General features: G+C 35.1%; 1 protein-coding gene across 17 annotated transcripts in view; it reads right to left on the reverse strand.

Annotated features, from left to right (window-relative positions):
- Window positions 1–16,528, reverse strand: part of LOC145673735 (uncharacterized) — a 453,474-nt gene that overhangs the window by 416,348 nt on the left and 20,598 nt on the right. For all 17 annotated transcript variants that reach the window (XM_081743463.1, XM_081743462.1, XM_081743466.1 and 14 more), the window contains exon 4: window positions 2,279–2,783. In XM_081743463.1, the coding sequence (XP_081599589.1) occupies window positions 2,279–2,783 (505 nt within the window). The remainder of the gene's footprint in view (window positions 1–2,278; window positions 2,784–16,528) is intronic.

Genomic DNA, 16,528 nt, shown 5'->3' on the forward strand with positions numbered 1-16,528 from the left:
TCCAAGTGTATCAATAGATGGCACTGTAAGAGGCATAGCGAAAGTGGATTCGGCTATAAGTGACATTTTGAATTGAAATATAGCGGCTTTTCCATGCGTTGCACATTAAACCAACTGTACTATTCAATGTGCATGCTTGTTTCGATTTTGTGACGGAAAAAATGGCTTCCAAGTCATTCAACATTTGTGGCACTTTTAGTGCCATCTCCCATGGCAAGGTCGGCCAAATTGGATGGGAAAAATCGGTTTTTGATTATCCTTAGGCCAAAAACCGCATTAAAAAGCACATAATGATTGGGTTTCTAATTGTCCTTAGGTTAAAAACCGCATAATGATTCGGTTTTTAATTATGTGTAAACCGAAAACTGCACATAGAGACCACTTGCAACGCATCTATTGATATAGTTTGCAACTGTTTTGTTCTTATGCCATACCGTTTCCCCTTCTTCAAGTATGTTCAGTTCAAATATGAAGTCATTCTGACCAGTGGTTCTTTTCTTACAGCATTTTGAAAATGTGACTTTAATTATAATCACCCTGTATTTAAGGAAGATAAAGAAATTTTATTTGTTACTGACTGCACAAGTTTTCCAACACTCTTTCCTAACATTAAAATTATTGTAATTCATTCACTATTTGAACAATACAACTTCAGCTTATTTTTGCTAGGAATGTTTGCCAAATTTCTCAATACTTATCAAGCGAAACAAATATATATATATATACTATTTCTTACTCTATTTTATTTTAATGAAAGTAACCAAATACTTTGTCTAGGATGAAATTCCAAGATAATATTCCCAAAAACAAAGGTAAAATCTTAGGTACATTACGTACTTGTTTACACTATTCGCATTGGAATCTAAAATAAACCATGATCTTTAAATCTTAAAAAATATGCCACAGAAAACTTAGCAACTTTATGAATATTAAGTAAGAAATAAATCTTAAAATAGACTAAAGTAGGCATTTATATTCGAAAGGGCACTATTAGCACAAAACTCAATAATTACTTCCTGTCACTGAGAAACCCTACACTTTTGAGAAAGGAAACAAAACAAACAGTTAAGGAAAGATCAGCCCATAATAATTACTAATACCTTTCATTCAACTTATCGAAGAGTATTCAACTCAGAAACACTGATTCTGGCTAAAGAATCGACATGTATTTCACACAATCTCTCTCAAGATATCAAATCATGTTTAAAAATTACAGAATCGGATTAAGTCCTGCACTTAAGATTAAAGATGTGAGATTAAAGTTTACAGATTTGTTTTCCTCTACAAAATAAAATTAATAGTTCCTAGCATTTTCTACTAAAGCTGATTCTGAATAAATTAGGTGGTAATTATAAATGTTTCCCAGCATATATAAATCACCAATAGTGTTATCACTAACCCCTTGCGTTCCAGGTGTCATTTTCTTTGGTGCGTGCTGTAATACCAGGTTCTCATATGTTGTTAAAACACTGTTTAAACTGTTATATAGGGTAGAGTATTACATAAAGTTCAATGAATATAACTTTTTGTACAATCACACGCGCTCGCACGCACACACACACACACACACACACTCACACACACACATATATATATATATATATGCGCGGATCCAAGGGGGGCTATAGCCCTCTTTGACGCTCAGGTATACACTGAATAAAGCTACAAACTATGGTTTAGCCCCTCCCTTGATCATATCCTGGATCCGTCACTATATATATATATATGTTTGGAACTCACATTATAAATTACACGACACGTACATGCAAGCGAGAGAAGAGCTTTCACATTACTGATAAAAATATTTCCATTGTTGAACATTTGGGTTGAAAAAGGGAAATTTTTGATGTTCTGAAGGGATTTTATGCTCCTTCATGTTGGCAACACTGGCCGGAGATGAGTAAGGTACAACTAACTCGTTTCTTGCGTCCGCTAAAAAAATTTCATGATCTCCAGGATTAATACGACCCTTAATAAAGGATAGGTTTTCATGACACTCCCATGGATGTCATTGGAACGCAAGGGGTTAATATATAAATTCATTTAACATTCTATTGAATTTTTGCTCTCCTAACAGTCTTGTTACGTCATTTTGGTCGAAGTTGAATAAAAACAAAGCGTGTAACTATTTTGTCACTTCTAAAGTCACTGTATCAAAATATTCTACCTAAGCGATATACGAAGATTCATTTATTGACTTTTTAATAGTACTTTCTCACCTCTTGTTTCTTAACAAGGCTGTAACCAGTAACAAAAATGACTATAGCAAGGAACCAACCTGGGACTCCCTCTTTCGATGTTCCAAGCGGAACAGAAGACTCAAGAGTGCCACTAGATGTCTGAGGAATGTTCAATGCAGGCTTACTGTCTAAACTTTCCTGGTCCAGCGGAGTAATTTCTAACTGTGAATTCACAACTCCCATACTGTGACCAACTAAATTATCTGACTGTTCAGTGGTGTCAGATGTCATGTGATTTGATGCGTGATCATCGGACATAGCCTTAGAAGCCCCCTCACTGGAATAATCATCTTGTGTGTAATCTGGAGGTTCAACCTTTGGCTTTGTAACTTCCAGAAACTCAACATCATCATCATTGGAGTCAGGGGATGGAGATGTTGCCTGCCTTATTGGAGGTTCAGTCCGCATCCGCTTAAATGCTACCGGAGAACTTGACGACTGAGGTTGTATTTGAGGTATATCTCCCACTGGAGGCAATAACTTAACAGGAACTGCTCTTCCCTGACACTCTTCGGCCAATGAGTGCCTTGGTTTCGGCGACTCCTGAAAATGAAAAGTTATTGTAAGACTTCAGAGAAGAATAATTCAACTTGGAAATTTAATTAATTTCTGAATTCTGATAGCTATAAATAAATAAACTGATAGCATGGTTCATACAGGTAACGCAAACCTGATCTCTGTTATCGACACTCTCAGAGTAACAGAATAACTCCATACCAAAATTATGTATTAGAACATCGCCAATATTTTACTCTTGCCATCTTGATCACGGGGTCAATCCGACCGGGTACGTCTCCCCCATAATATTTGTAAAATGGTTTTCGTACCCCTCCCCCCCAATAATATTTCAAATATCTTAAATCAACTATGACCTAAAAGAGGTTCAACCATGTAGCAGTTTGCTACGTTCACAGAACAATGTTTCACAAAGTAGATATGAAAATATAAGCACAAAAATTTGTTTCCAACTGTGAAAAAGACAGTCAATTTTTGGTTTTATGAAGGTTGAAGTGGAGTAAATTGTAAAGTAACAAACATAGTGGTGTTGTTTATATATATATATTTTGTTTATATAACGAGGAGCAAAGCTAAAAAAAAAAAAAAAATGTCAAGTAATATTTTAAATATATATTACTGAGCCTCCTTTACATTAGTTGTAGGCTTGTAGGTCTAAAACCTATTTCAAAAGCTCCATTGTTTCTGAGTATTCAGAGTATTCACTCTACACTACCTTTTATCATTTTGTTTCTGACATACACTTGGTTAACTAAAATCGTAAAACAAGGTTGAATTTTATTGTTTGAATAAACAAGGTGTAAAGTGTATGCATGTTTTTAGTACATTAAAAAAAAAAAAAAAAAAAAGCTAAAAATAAAAATGCACCAAATTTAAAGTTTTTGTTTGCTTTTTAAGTCAAAAATACTTTAAAACGCAATGTACGAGGACTCTTTCTTTTAATTTGCCGGGGGAGGACCCCCGATTGACTGAGGGTATTACAAACATCCCTGTCTCCCTCGGTAGTCTGTCCCCCCGTTCCCAAACTTTGTGTGTGATTTTGATTGCAGTTGCCCAAACTTTTTTGAAGGATTTCTCGATTTTGCAATCTTTAACTACTATATTTGACCTCTCATAATTAATAGATGGACGACATGTAAAGCTTATTTTCATATATGATAGAATGAAACGGAGTAGCCATATTCTAAGTGGTGCGTTGAGAGGGAGAGAGAGGAAATAAACAGAACTCTTGGAAACAAACTTACACGGGAAACTAACAGTGATAGAAAATATATTATTACACATGTATACAGATTATAAATATAAAACATGCTATTCTCGTTTATCACAGACTGCACTTTTTTAAATATATGTTCACTTTCAAATATACGTTATGAGGTAGGGGTTAGACTGTTATAATCTAGGGTAACCAGACGTACTGATTTTCGCAGTACAGTACTGTTTTTCAAAGAGCTATCCTGTGTGTTCCGAAGACACCCAGAAAATTAAGAAATGTCCTTTTTTGAAAATATCGTGCGAAATGTCCTGAGTTAATTTATTTGCAATATTTTAATGTTTCATTTTTTATTCACAACATAGGCACTCTTTACCTGAATGAAGAACCGCTGCGTTTTTAACACTCCTCAAAAGATTAAGGAGAACAATCAACAAACCATTGCTTTACAATACATTATATTTACTGAGAAGAACTTCTTGAAATATCGGTAAGGTAGGAAAGGTTTCTTTTTCAATTTAAGAAAGTAATGCTAACTAAGTTAAGTAGAAGTTTCCTCGTACCGGACTAAAATTTTCCGTCATTCATTAAAATAATCCCACGCTCCGAAAATCGATTTTTAAAGAAGTCTTTAGCCCTACAAGAAGTGACACTGTACGTTCATAAAAATAAACCCCTTTGTCATTCATCAAAACATTTGCAGTTGCGTTGAATTCCTTCAACACTTTTGTTCAGTACTTTTCTTTTTAACAAAAACGAATGATTAAGTTTTCGAATTGAGGACATGAGGACATGCGTATTACCGACGCAGTAAACTATCATATACTATTATATTTGTGTCCTACTTTTCGCTTGTCAGAAACTGGTCACCCTATTATAATCAGACCTCAACTGAACTATAATAATAATAATAATAATAATAATAATAATAATAATAATAATAATAATAATAATAATAATAATAATAATAATAATAATAATAATAATAATAATATAAATCATGATCAGACTCTCTGAAGGTTGACTTTCTTATGTTCGATTTCCTTATTATTTAATACCTCTCTAAAAAAACAGTTTTTTGTCTATTCAGTTTTCCCTTTGGAACTTGAATCCATTTCAACTTCAACTGTGGATCCAGATACATACGTAGGAAGTATATATGATGATATACTTCACATTACAAAAGATCATTTCAGGATTATGGTAACGAACTCGGTCATTAGGAAGCAGCACACGTGAGCACGCCCTACAAGTTTTTGTGGGTAGTTCGAAAGTTGTGTGTGTTAATTTGAAGGGAGGATGGTTGTGTGAGTGGTCATGGCTCCGAAAATTATTTTTGGGAAACAGATATTTGTGTCCTTTCCGACATTGGTTACAACTATAGCAAAGTAAGTAAACAGAATATGATAAAATGTTTCCATCTATGCAGTGTTGAACCGCAACAAAAACTGCACCCCCTCTGCTGCTGCTAAGCCCTCCAGTATTGGGCATTACAGATATCGGATGGCCGGGAGCAACGTCAATGTGGTGAGCAACGTGATTAGTACCGTCTCAAAGAACAACAGCAAGGGCAGTTCAATGTTCCACCGTGACCATAAATCGCATTAATTATTAAAAAAAAAAAAAATCTGCTAAACAAGCACAAGACTCGAGTTCATACGCATATGACCAAAGGAGACGAACAGTAAAAACTTGAATAAACTCTATCTTACATGGATTGGGTTGGATCGGATTTAAGTTTAGCGTCCTTTTCATCAGCGAGGCTATATGAGGCGTGGACCTACAGCTTAACCTGGGATCTTAACCACATGAGCTAACTCCGGGAATTAAACACGAGTCTTCCACGCCAAAGTTGCGTACTTCATCTTACATGGAACAGGCAAACGTTTGTAGTAACTCTGCTCGAGGCATGTCTGTATATGTGAAAATGTGATAAAAAGAGGACCATACTTTATATAGTGACCGCGACGACTCGTGAAGCCTGGGCTCTATACCAATCATAGAACTGCTTTGCCCCACGTGTGATGCATCGGAAGAATTAGGTACGATTTGTGAAACTACCTTCCGAACGCATACTTGAGAAAACGTGAACCAGCAGAAGTGCACCAACAATGCTGCCAAACTTAAAAGACGTGCGAACGAGCGACAAAAGAACAGCACTTAAAGAACTACAACACGAAACTAACAATTATTCGAATTAAGCGGTTTTGGATATTCCCAATAAAAGTTAATTTTTTACAAAAATTAAAGGAACAAATTAAATTGAATGATTGCAGTCATCGATCCCCCTATTAGCAGTAATGTATCCGCCAATTAACTCTCGTTCAGATCTGCATGTTGTGACTGCACCAGCAGGTGCCACCGGTGTAGTGGATGACAAATCTAGCTTTGGAATGACTCCATCTTCAACAAAGTCTAGTCCAATACAAGTAAATCTAAATGGAGAGCAACGAAGAGGTACATCAAGATCCTATACCATCTGTACTACAGAGAAGGGTACCATTAGCGGAGATAGGAATCCTCAACCAATCACTCTACTCCATCCAGTTTGCAGTTGGCTCATCAGAATCAATGGCAGAGAAAGGGTGTCCAGTATATTCGTGGTCGGTCCTATCCAGAAAGGGTTGTCCAGAAAGGGGATGTGGAGTTATTATCTGCACATCGTGGGTTAAGACCTAGCATCAATTCTACCAAGAGTCTTCCGAGTCGGATGTAACAACAGGATGGCGCAACCTGTAAGTCTACGAGAGGTTCCTAGTGCGGTGGAAAGTTGTGAGGAAGTACCATCTGGCGTCGCTATTGAAAATCCAATTCGACAGAAGTTCCGTAACGCTTCTCAAGAGTGCCATAATGAAGCAACAGGTACAGTAGATTTTTCAACTGTTATTTCTGGCGATTTAATTTCATATTTGAAGAGTATAATGATGTAATAACTGAGAACGGGTTTCAATATACAATTCATCTTACTGATTCTATTCCTTGCTTTATTCAACCATATTAAGTCCCTAAACATAAACTTGACTCCTTTAGTGTGGGTGGCGAGTTAACTCGTGTCTTCAAAACGCACCTGCTGTGCGAATGGCGTATATATACGCTTTCATTTTGCTTTGGCTATTTTGTATTGCGTATGGCGAATATACTTGCCCATAGTATGAGTAATGTTATCCTGACAATATTTAGCGAGTTTGCGCTCAGCTGGTTTCAATTGTTGCTTAATTAAAAGAAGAGGAAAATGAAAGAAATTAAAATGGAGTTAGTGCCTCGTCAAATACAGTTTTCATTCTTTGTTTTGTTTGAGAGCAGATAGCACAGTAATTGCTTCAAAACGATATTTCAAGTAAGTGATTCTAGTGATTTTGAAACAGATTTAGAATCAATATCCAAAATTCTCCAAAAAAAGAAAAACCTACACTTTTTACAGCGGTTCGCATCTGAAAATTACACACTGAAGGGGTTAAGGAATTGGACAACATTATTGATTCTCTATAGATAAGGGCGTTTTTGGTTCAACTTGAAAGTTCACCATATATCTCACCAACCTTCCCGGTAACCAATAATGATAACTCGAAACACACTGTAAATTGTTCAGAAATGAATAAGAGTTTTGGTAAATGCTTTTCCATCTTTTCATCTTGAAACAACTGAAAATATAGGAAAACACCATTACTATAAAAATTTTGACTAAAATTATTATATTATCAAATTTGTCTTTATCCTGATTCTAGGATTTATACTGCTTTGCTATGCCCAATAGATTATTAGCTTTCACCAAAATCCCTATGGGATTCATTTAAACGGTATCATTCTCTCAAGTTTAATATATCATATGTTGCGTGACTTGGAAGGGGAATATCTAGACGTATTTGCTGATGACAATTATACATACAGACATTATTGGGAAACATAATGAAATGCTGGAGAAAGTGTTACAGCCAGCGTCTCCGTGAATACAGAGTAAAAATTTCAGTTCATAAAATGAAATTATGTAAAAATGAAATACAGGTGTTGGGGTATGAACTTTTTATGGGAATATGTATATTAATGAGAAGTTAAAGTAATAAGAAAGTTACCTAGGCCGAAAAATAGGAGACCTTAAGCTCTTAGGACTTTTTGGTTTTCTTAAATTTGTTAAGGATTGTTGAGAATTATTGGGATCTTTCTATCAGTTGAAAAGTACTAAAACTACTTTTGTTTGGGGAGAGGAGGAGGGTGAAATTCTAGAACAAATAAAGGAAGCTGGAAGCTATTATAAATCATGTCGTTTTAAAGATAACGGACTTTTCCAGTCCCTTCATGGTGCATGTTGATTCATCCTCGCACTGCCTTAGTGGGATTCTCTCATAGTGTGACTGTTCTGGTTTCTTGAGACCTGTTTAGCTTTCCAGTAAACTCATACCGGCCTCTGACTGGTCGAAGAATATTTTTGAATTAAGAGATGACTAAATTTTCTGCCTTTCGTTACAGAAATTTGATATTTGCAAAATAAGTTTACAGTTCACTGTGATAATGCGACGTTGAACATGGATTTTTACGAATCATAAGCGTCAGAAAAAATATGGTACCTTAATAGAGAAAATTGGGTAAATATAATTTTAATGTAATTTTCTTGACATCTAAGAACACCCCATATGCACTACCAGTTACATTCCCGTAACAATAAGCGAGAGTGAAATACCTATTAAGCATTTTGGATGTCCTCTAATGCGTTTTGCACCAAACAAAAGACTAGATACCTTACAATGGGCAAGTACAGGGGTCTATTCCCTTTTATAAGACACGGACAAGTTGACATATCTTCCTTAAATTTTGGGAGGTGTACACAGGAAATTGTCAAAAATTTGGAAATTGTCCAAAAACGAAACTTAGTAAATGTTTTCGAGGACCCAAATGTATATATCTTCTGTAATTTAGTTGACCCATTTTATCTCCTTTACAGTGCTACAACTTAATATTGAATCGGAACAAACATAAGCTCCCATTAGGAGTTGAACTTGTAAGATATCATCCCTAGTGCGAAGTGTTTCTCCGAAGTAGTAATATTTCGGCAGATATTTTCTCCGTAAGTTATATAGGAAATCTCCCCTTTTCTTCCACATTCTTTATTCCACCAATTCTTGAACTAGAGTTGCTTGAACTTCTTACCCATTTCCCTTGACATAAATTATCTATCGAATTGTAAAAATCTATCCACCTATTATTCTTTACCGTTTCTAAAACAAAAATTTTAATTTAGAACGCCTTTTTCCTTTTTCTAATACTAGCGAGATTATTCTAATAAATTTATCAGCCACTACAACCCTTCAATAACCGTTCATAGTGTAAAATCATATATAAGCATTTTCAGGACTTAAGAAACTAAAAAGGTTTCAATACTCTAAAACATGAGCCTCGAAAATTTAATATGGCTGCATTATCGTTATAAAAAGTGGAAACACAACAAATAATATTACTTCAGCATTAAGCATTTACCTCTCGAATAGGTGGTTCCGGTTCAAATCCAAATACTTTTTTAATTAAATCAATCATATCGTATGCTAAATCTATTTATTACATTTAGGTTTCCAACAGACTTACTAATATGTAAGATCCTTCTGAAAATTCACTTCATACGAAGACTATCAGAAACAAAACAACCTGACGTCAGTGAGGCTCACTATTATAACAAATTAAGTTGCTTCGATAACTGGTGAAGTGTCGAGCACCAATCTTTCTGAATACAGTAAAGATGTTCATATATAATAATTAGTGTTCACTATGTATAACATACACTAACTTTTCTGAACGAACAGTTCAAAGTATCGTAGCATATTCAATCATTTCTTGTGTTTAAAATGCTGTATTAAAAGAGATTTTAAAAATCCTAGTGAAAAAAAAAAAACGAATTAATGCAACTCATTATCAATGAGGGTTTTCTGAAAGAGGAATTACCTTCACATATAGGACTTACCAGGGAGAAGTGGTCTCCTCACAGAACGGCCCGTTTCTACAATCACATTCCAAAAAGTCTTCTTTCATTCACGAGGTAGTGAAGAATTATTCATCTGATTCGGCCACCAAATCAAGCTGTCAATATTTTGCTACAGATCCCTAGCTTCTGGTGCTAGAAAGTGGTGAAAAATCTCCCACTCCTCAGTAAAAAGAAAAAAATGAACTGGTGACCATCGTGTCCATGGGTTTATAAGTAATCCCCGAATTTTTCGTTAAGATCGTGCTCAACGTGGGGAAGGAGATTGGGCTGAGAGAATAGTCTCATTTAGCTATAGTTTACACACAAAAATAAAGAAATGTGCATTTCCTATAATTTGCACAGGAACCCCTCGCACCAGAGAAGGGATATGTAATGATAATACTGGAAAAGCACTCCCCACCGTAACCGTAACACTTAAAAGTTTTGAAAACAAGAAATTACTAAGTGATCCCTTCCTCAGCCGAAAGCGAGACTGAGACAAGACATATAACCTGATTACCTTTCTACGTAAATTCAGGAGGAAACTACAAGTTATGAACACTTATCGAGTGCTAATTCCGAATTTTTACCAAGTAGCAGATCTTTTATACAATGCGGATTCTGTATTTATACTTGATGTGATGCAAAATATATTTCAATGGTTTTGCTTCTTTATTATACGGAGTTAGCAGTTTCGAAATACCCCTTGGACTTCGTAGTTCAAAATTTCGGCAATAAATAGCGTAAAGATTCTAATTAATACCTTGTTACCCCCAGGGTTCAAAAACCATGTGCTTATTGTTTGATCGTCAAAATGCTGTTAAAGACCCTATAGGACGAATCAATATGCTTCAGTCTAGAAGCGGAATTGAGCAACAGTGATGGTGATTTGTTTCAAGGAGAGCTATTAGACGATTGTGAGAATGATTCAGAATATATAGCAACAGAAATATCAGATATGTCAGGCAAGTAATCTCGGTTAATAACTCTCACATTCGCATTCATTTTTCTTGCACTACGTGTAAATGTTATTTGTAATCTGTAATAGTTTTGTGGTTGGAATACAGAATAATATATACAAGAATAAAGAGAAGCTCTAAACTTTCAAATGGTGCATGTTGTATTATTTTAGCTTTTCTAGATTTTGAGATATAATTTTTTAAAAGGTTACAAAAAGTCAAAGTTAATGCAAGTTAACATTAGTACCATTTACTCGCATTAACAATTTGTGAGACTGTTTGGTGGATTCGTAGAGCAATGCTCATGGTTCAATGCTAATGCGACGTTGCCACGTAACTAAACTAATGGACAAAAATCCAAAAATCGCTGAAAATTTGTGCCATTCAAAGATAAGCAAAGCGACATTGTTTAGCATACTCCGTGGTACCACAAGGTTAACGACCCAACAAAATTATGTTTTTCTCAAATGGCACCACATCAGGTTATTACAAATTTCAAATCTACATATATAACTAAACCATACAACACTACACTTGTTATGCACTGTTGCGAACTAAGCACACTATAGTATCACAAACATTGAAAAACAACCCAATTTTGGAAGCTTCTACCATAGTAATAATGCAAGGGAGAAGGTTGGGGTAATGCAGACCCGAGGTACCTTAACGTCGAGTACCTACGGTCACCATATGGCGTATTTCGAACGAGCACAAATGAAGTTACAAGGAACTGAAAATTTGACTTTTGTCAAAGGACTTTATTTCAAAAAGTGTTTAGATAAGTATCACATCGAATTACGTACATGGTTCTCAATATAACATAAATATCATAATGTGATTGACAGCAATTTGACAGCTTATTTGTAGGAAATTTCAAAAACAAATTTTGATTTACTTTGTTTCTGTAACAATACAACAGTACTTTTCTCGAAGTACATAATTTTAAGCAGTGTTACAGACTTAACAATTTTTACGATATCTCCAGAACGGTTGGAAATATCAAATTGCTGTAAACGGCACTTCGACCTTCACACCTATTGAAAATCATCTATGCAATTCCATGAATACCTATGTTAAGTTTTTCGAAATAAAGGATTTTAAAAAGTCAAATTTTCAATTCCTTGTTACTTTGTTGGTATTAGTTGGAAACCCGTCATATCATGATCATAGTATTAGGCACTAAAGTACACTGGATATGCCTTGCCGATTAGTCTCATCTGCATTACTACTGCTGTAGAGGCCACCAAAATTTGTGACACTGTAGCATCCACGGTTTACACTGTAAGTAATAAATGTAATATAATAGGTTTTCATTAAACATACAGATTTGAAATATGTAATAATCTGATGTAGTGCTGTTTGAGAAAATGTAACTTTATGTTGGGTTGGCAACTCTGTTAATCTTGTAGTATCACAATGTCCCATTGCCGATATTCGCATGGTATTAAATTACTTCAGCTTTTTTTATCCGTTAGTACAAGGGCGTTAAAAGGTACAAGGGCGTATCAAAATAAATGGCCCACCATATATATAGATTCTTCACATCAAAGTAAGAAAAATGTTCATACGGACACGTGGTCAGAAGTTCATAGTTTCGTAGTTATAAGAGGGCCGAAAACGTGAAAAAATGATTAAAGATCCATAGTTCCACTACTACAGGACCGATCGTAGTCATCACTGAGGAACTAGTATGTAAACTATCCTAATATCCATCCTTTAGAACCTCCGGGACTTGCACAATCATTTTTAAAGAAGCTGTTTGAGAGTACTTGAGCACTCTCCACCTACCTCTCTAAAAATTGGTGTCTAAATACTGGCATTATTAAACATATTAAAGTGGCGCTATGAACTTTTAATGTTCACTTGTTTCGCGTTTTCGGCACTCTATAACTCCGAAACTATGCACTTCCGACCAGAGGTCGATATAAACTTCTTTTCTTATTTTGAAGTGAGGAATCTGTTCCCAAAATACTGTGACACGCTTTTGTAACAATCTCTCTCTCTCTGGATATAAATATCTATGTATCTATCTATCTATCTATATCTATATCTATATATATATATATATATATATATATATATATATATATATATATAAATGTATATATGCGCGTGTGTGTGTGTGTGGTTTGGTGATCTTGCTCCCTCTACAGGTTGTGATATCTACCACCCAGTATTCATATTTTTAACTTTATCGGATTTCCTTGTATTTTCTTATGACTGGTTTCTAACGGCAATTTTATGTTTGTTTGGCACACCATCTCCTCCTCCTCTTATGTGTTACACTTGTTGCTCCCTATGACAGAATGAAGAGAAAATAAATTTCCCTAAAATGGAGACCTGAGGAAATTGGAAAGGATTTTTGCTAAATTTCTGATTAGACAACCACATTTGGATTAGACACTCCGAGCGACCACGAACGTTTCAAGGTAGAGCTCGATGCTTAAATTTTAATAAAGCAAAATTTAGTTGGTTTCTTTTATGTCTATTGTAAATATCTCACTTTCAAACTAAATTGTAATGTAAATTTATTAACATACTGGGTCTATCGATACGAGAATATCGGTCGGTGACGATCGAGTAATGTGATGTAAATGCCTTTCTAAATAACTGCATCATATGAAATCGTACGCATGTACAAAGAGAGTTAAAGTGTTTCCATAGAAAAGTAACACAGAGCTAACACTACTCCTGGCGCAATGCCCTACCTCCTGACAGATTTTGACTCACCCACTCTCTTTCCATACTAACCCAGCATCTCTAGTGACTATACAAGAGGGCAGGGCTCTAAGTAATCTTATATTCGTCACCTCATTAACGAATGCCCCCATTTTTCATTTTCTGAATAGTACTTCACAAATGTTTCTGTATCAAAGTAAAATTTTTAAAAGGATAAACTTTCCGCGACTCACCAAAAATCGACCTGCGACCCACCAATGGGTCGCACCCCACACTATGAGAAACACTGATTTAAACGATATATCCATAACGTTGACAATGTACAAATAACATCTTTAGTTCCTTCGCTGTTGAAGTCAAACATTCATTTTATATTATATTATATTATATTATATTATATTATATTATATTATATTATATTATATTATATTATATTATATTATATTATATTATATTATATTATATATCTTACATATGCGGATGTGACGTCTAAGTTTCCTGTTATAGAAAAAATGCAAACAAAGAAGCAATATATTATCTCATATTTTTAAAAGCATGTACACTCATGTCCAAAATTATTGTCGCATGTCTATAAATATGTTGTTGTAGGAATATAATTTGATAACGAATTCGCCCGGTATTTCTTATAATGTTAGTATGTGTATAATCAGCAAAGACATGTAGTGGCAAATTTCATTTCAAAAGAGCAGTAAATAAGAACAACAAAACGAAAATAAAACTCTCTTGTCCATTTAGCAACATTTTGTTTTACTCATTCTAATTTTCGTATTTATCATTCTTTTCCTATGAAATTTACCACAAATATACATTTTCCGATTATACAAATAATATCAGTATTAAAAGTACCCTGCAAAATCATTATCAAATTATATTCTTACAAGAAGACAGTTATAGATATGCGACAATCATTTTGGACATGAGTGTACAAGGATTCATTACTAATCAATGTTAAATATCAAAAATGCATCTTCAAAGGTTTTGACAAAACAGTGACCATTACAGAAATTAGTTAAATCCCTTCGCAAATTGTTGATCATGGACTACATTCGTATTAATGTCAACAAATAAAATAAAAAAATAAAATTTTTTAAAAATAAAATAATTTGATCTTATACATCACGCTTTCTCAGCCTATTTGATATCACAACCTCCCTTTTATCACATTCTCTTGCTAGCGATGCCATAACTAATTTTCGGTTTGTAATAAACTTCTTTAATATTGCTGCTTATCGTTTGTGAAGCTTATTGAAACAATACATGCTAACGTTTTACACTAGGTTTTATTTGTAAGGCACGATCAGAAACTAAGGTTACAAGGTAAATATTTCTGGAGTTTCGTCTCTATAGAGGAATGAGGAGTGTGCGATAATTTTAATACATTGCGTTGGTAACTGTGCAGAGTTTCAGCCACCCGCCACCTACGGCGCTAGTTGCAAATATACACAATTGGTAACTCGTTTGGAAAACTAGTCTTGCGAAGAAATCCGCTCAATTATTCGATTTCTGTGGGCGAAACATGTAACCCTGACTGATACTGTGAGACTGAGACGATTGCGCGAAGCGATCAGGAGGAAACTGCGAGGACTTCTCATCGAGGGCGCCATTTTCCTTCACAATAACGCGCGCCCGCATACAGTGCAGAAGACCACAAACGGGTTGAAGCAGTTTCGCTAGGACATTATCGATCACCTGCCTACACTCAAGACCTCAGTCCAAGTGACTCTCACCTGTTCCCGTACTTGAAGGAGCATCTCGAAGGCCGTCGCTTCACTTCAGACGAGGAGGTGAAACACTTCGTTACAACGTAGTTGAACACACAAGAGCAGGAAAACTACGATGCGATACGTGCCTTTGGAAAGTATGTCGAAATATAACCTTATTTATATACTATCTGTTGGCTGTATTGGTTGTATGAAATAATATATAAATGTTTCAGTAGGTTTTATAACTTTACTTTCTAATCACCCCTCGTAGAATTGTATTTCAATAGGAAGTTTTTGTTGCATTGGTAATTTTCTTGTAATTCAATACGCATTTTTCCACCAGTTTAATTTCTCTTTTATTCCGATTGTTTTTTCTCAACAATTCTTCATCTGTTTAAAATTTTATTTAATATTCTTTGCTGTAAAAAGTATAGAAATAAAAATGTCTAACAAAAGGAACCCTCAATAATCTTTAAAGGTACTTTCTCCTCTACTAGATCCAAATTACATTTAGCTTTTTAGCCATCTTTACCGACCCCACGTATTCCTCTCGCAACCCCCAGACTGAGAAAACCATTATATATCATACAGAAACCATGGGTTGAGCCAATGTATCCCTGCCAAAATTTTTAATAGGGGTACATTCGAAATCGATATTTAACAACTAATGTAAACACTATTTTCGAATATTTCTCAAATTTTGTGGTTGGCTAAAGTACCCCTGCAAAAAGTTTGAATAGAGGTACACTCCAAGTCGATGTCAAAGAATTAAATTTGAATTTATACATCATTTTGGACTAAAGCAGGGCCAACAAGAGATGGTCTCTAACGTGTCTTACCACATGGGGAGGGACAATGCAGCCTCTACTTAATACTACTGTTACTAACTACGGTCACTCTGTCTTACACCATTAATTAAATTGCTATTATAGATGCACCGAAAAAAGCCTTGACACGTGAGTAGTGGCAACGTCACTGCGAGCTGTCAGAGACCTTCTCTTGCTGGCCCTGCTATAAAAGTCCCGATTTTTGGGGGTGGACCATCGTACCCCTGCCAAAATCATCGATAGAGGTACATTCAGAATCTATGTTCAACAACTGAGATAAACTAAAACTGAATTCGGCATTAAAATTGTCAAAACGTTTAGTTGACCACTGCACCCAATGACAGTAAATCCGAAATCGATGTCAAGCAGCTATTTTAAATGTATGAACTATTCTATACTAATCTATGATCCTTGAGTTTATTC

This window comes from Thermobia domestica, chromosome 17 (assembly GCF_964235325.1).
Source record: "Thermobia domestica chromosome 17, izTheDome1.hap1.1, whole genome shotgun sequence".
NCBI lineage: Eukaryota > Metazoa > Arthropoda > Insecta > Zygentoma > Lepismatidae > Thermobia > Thermobia domestica.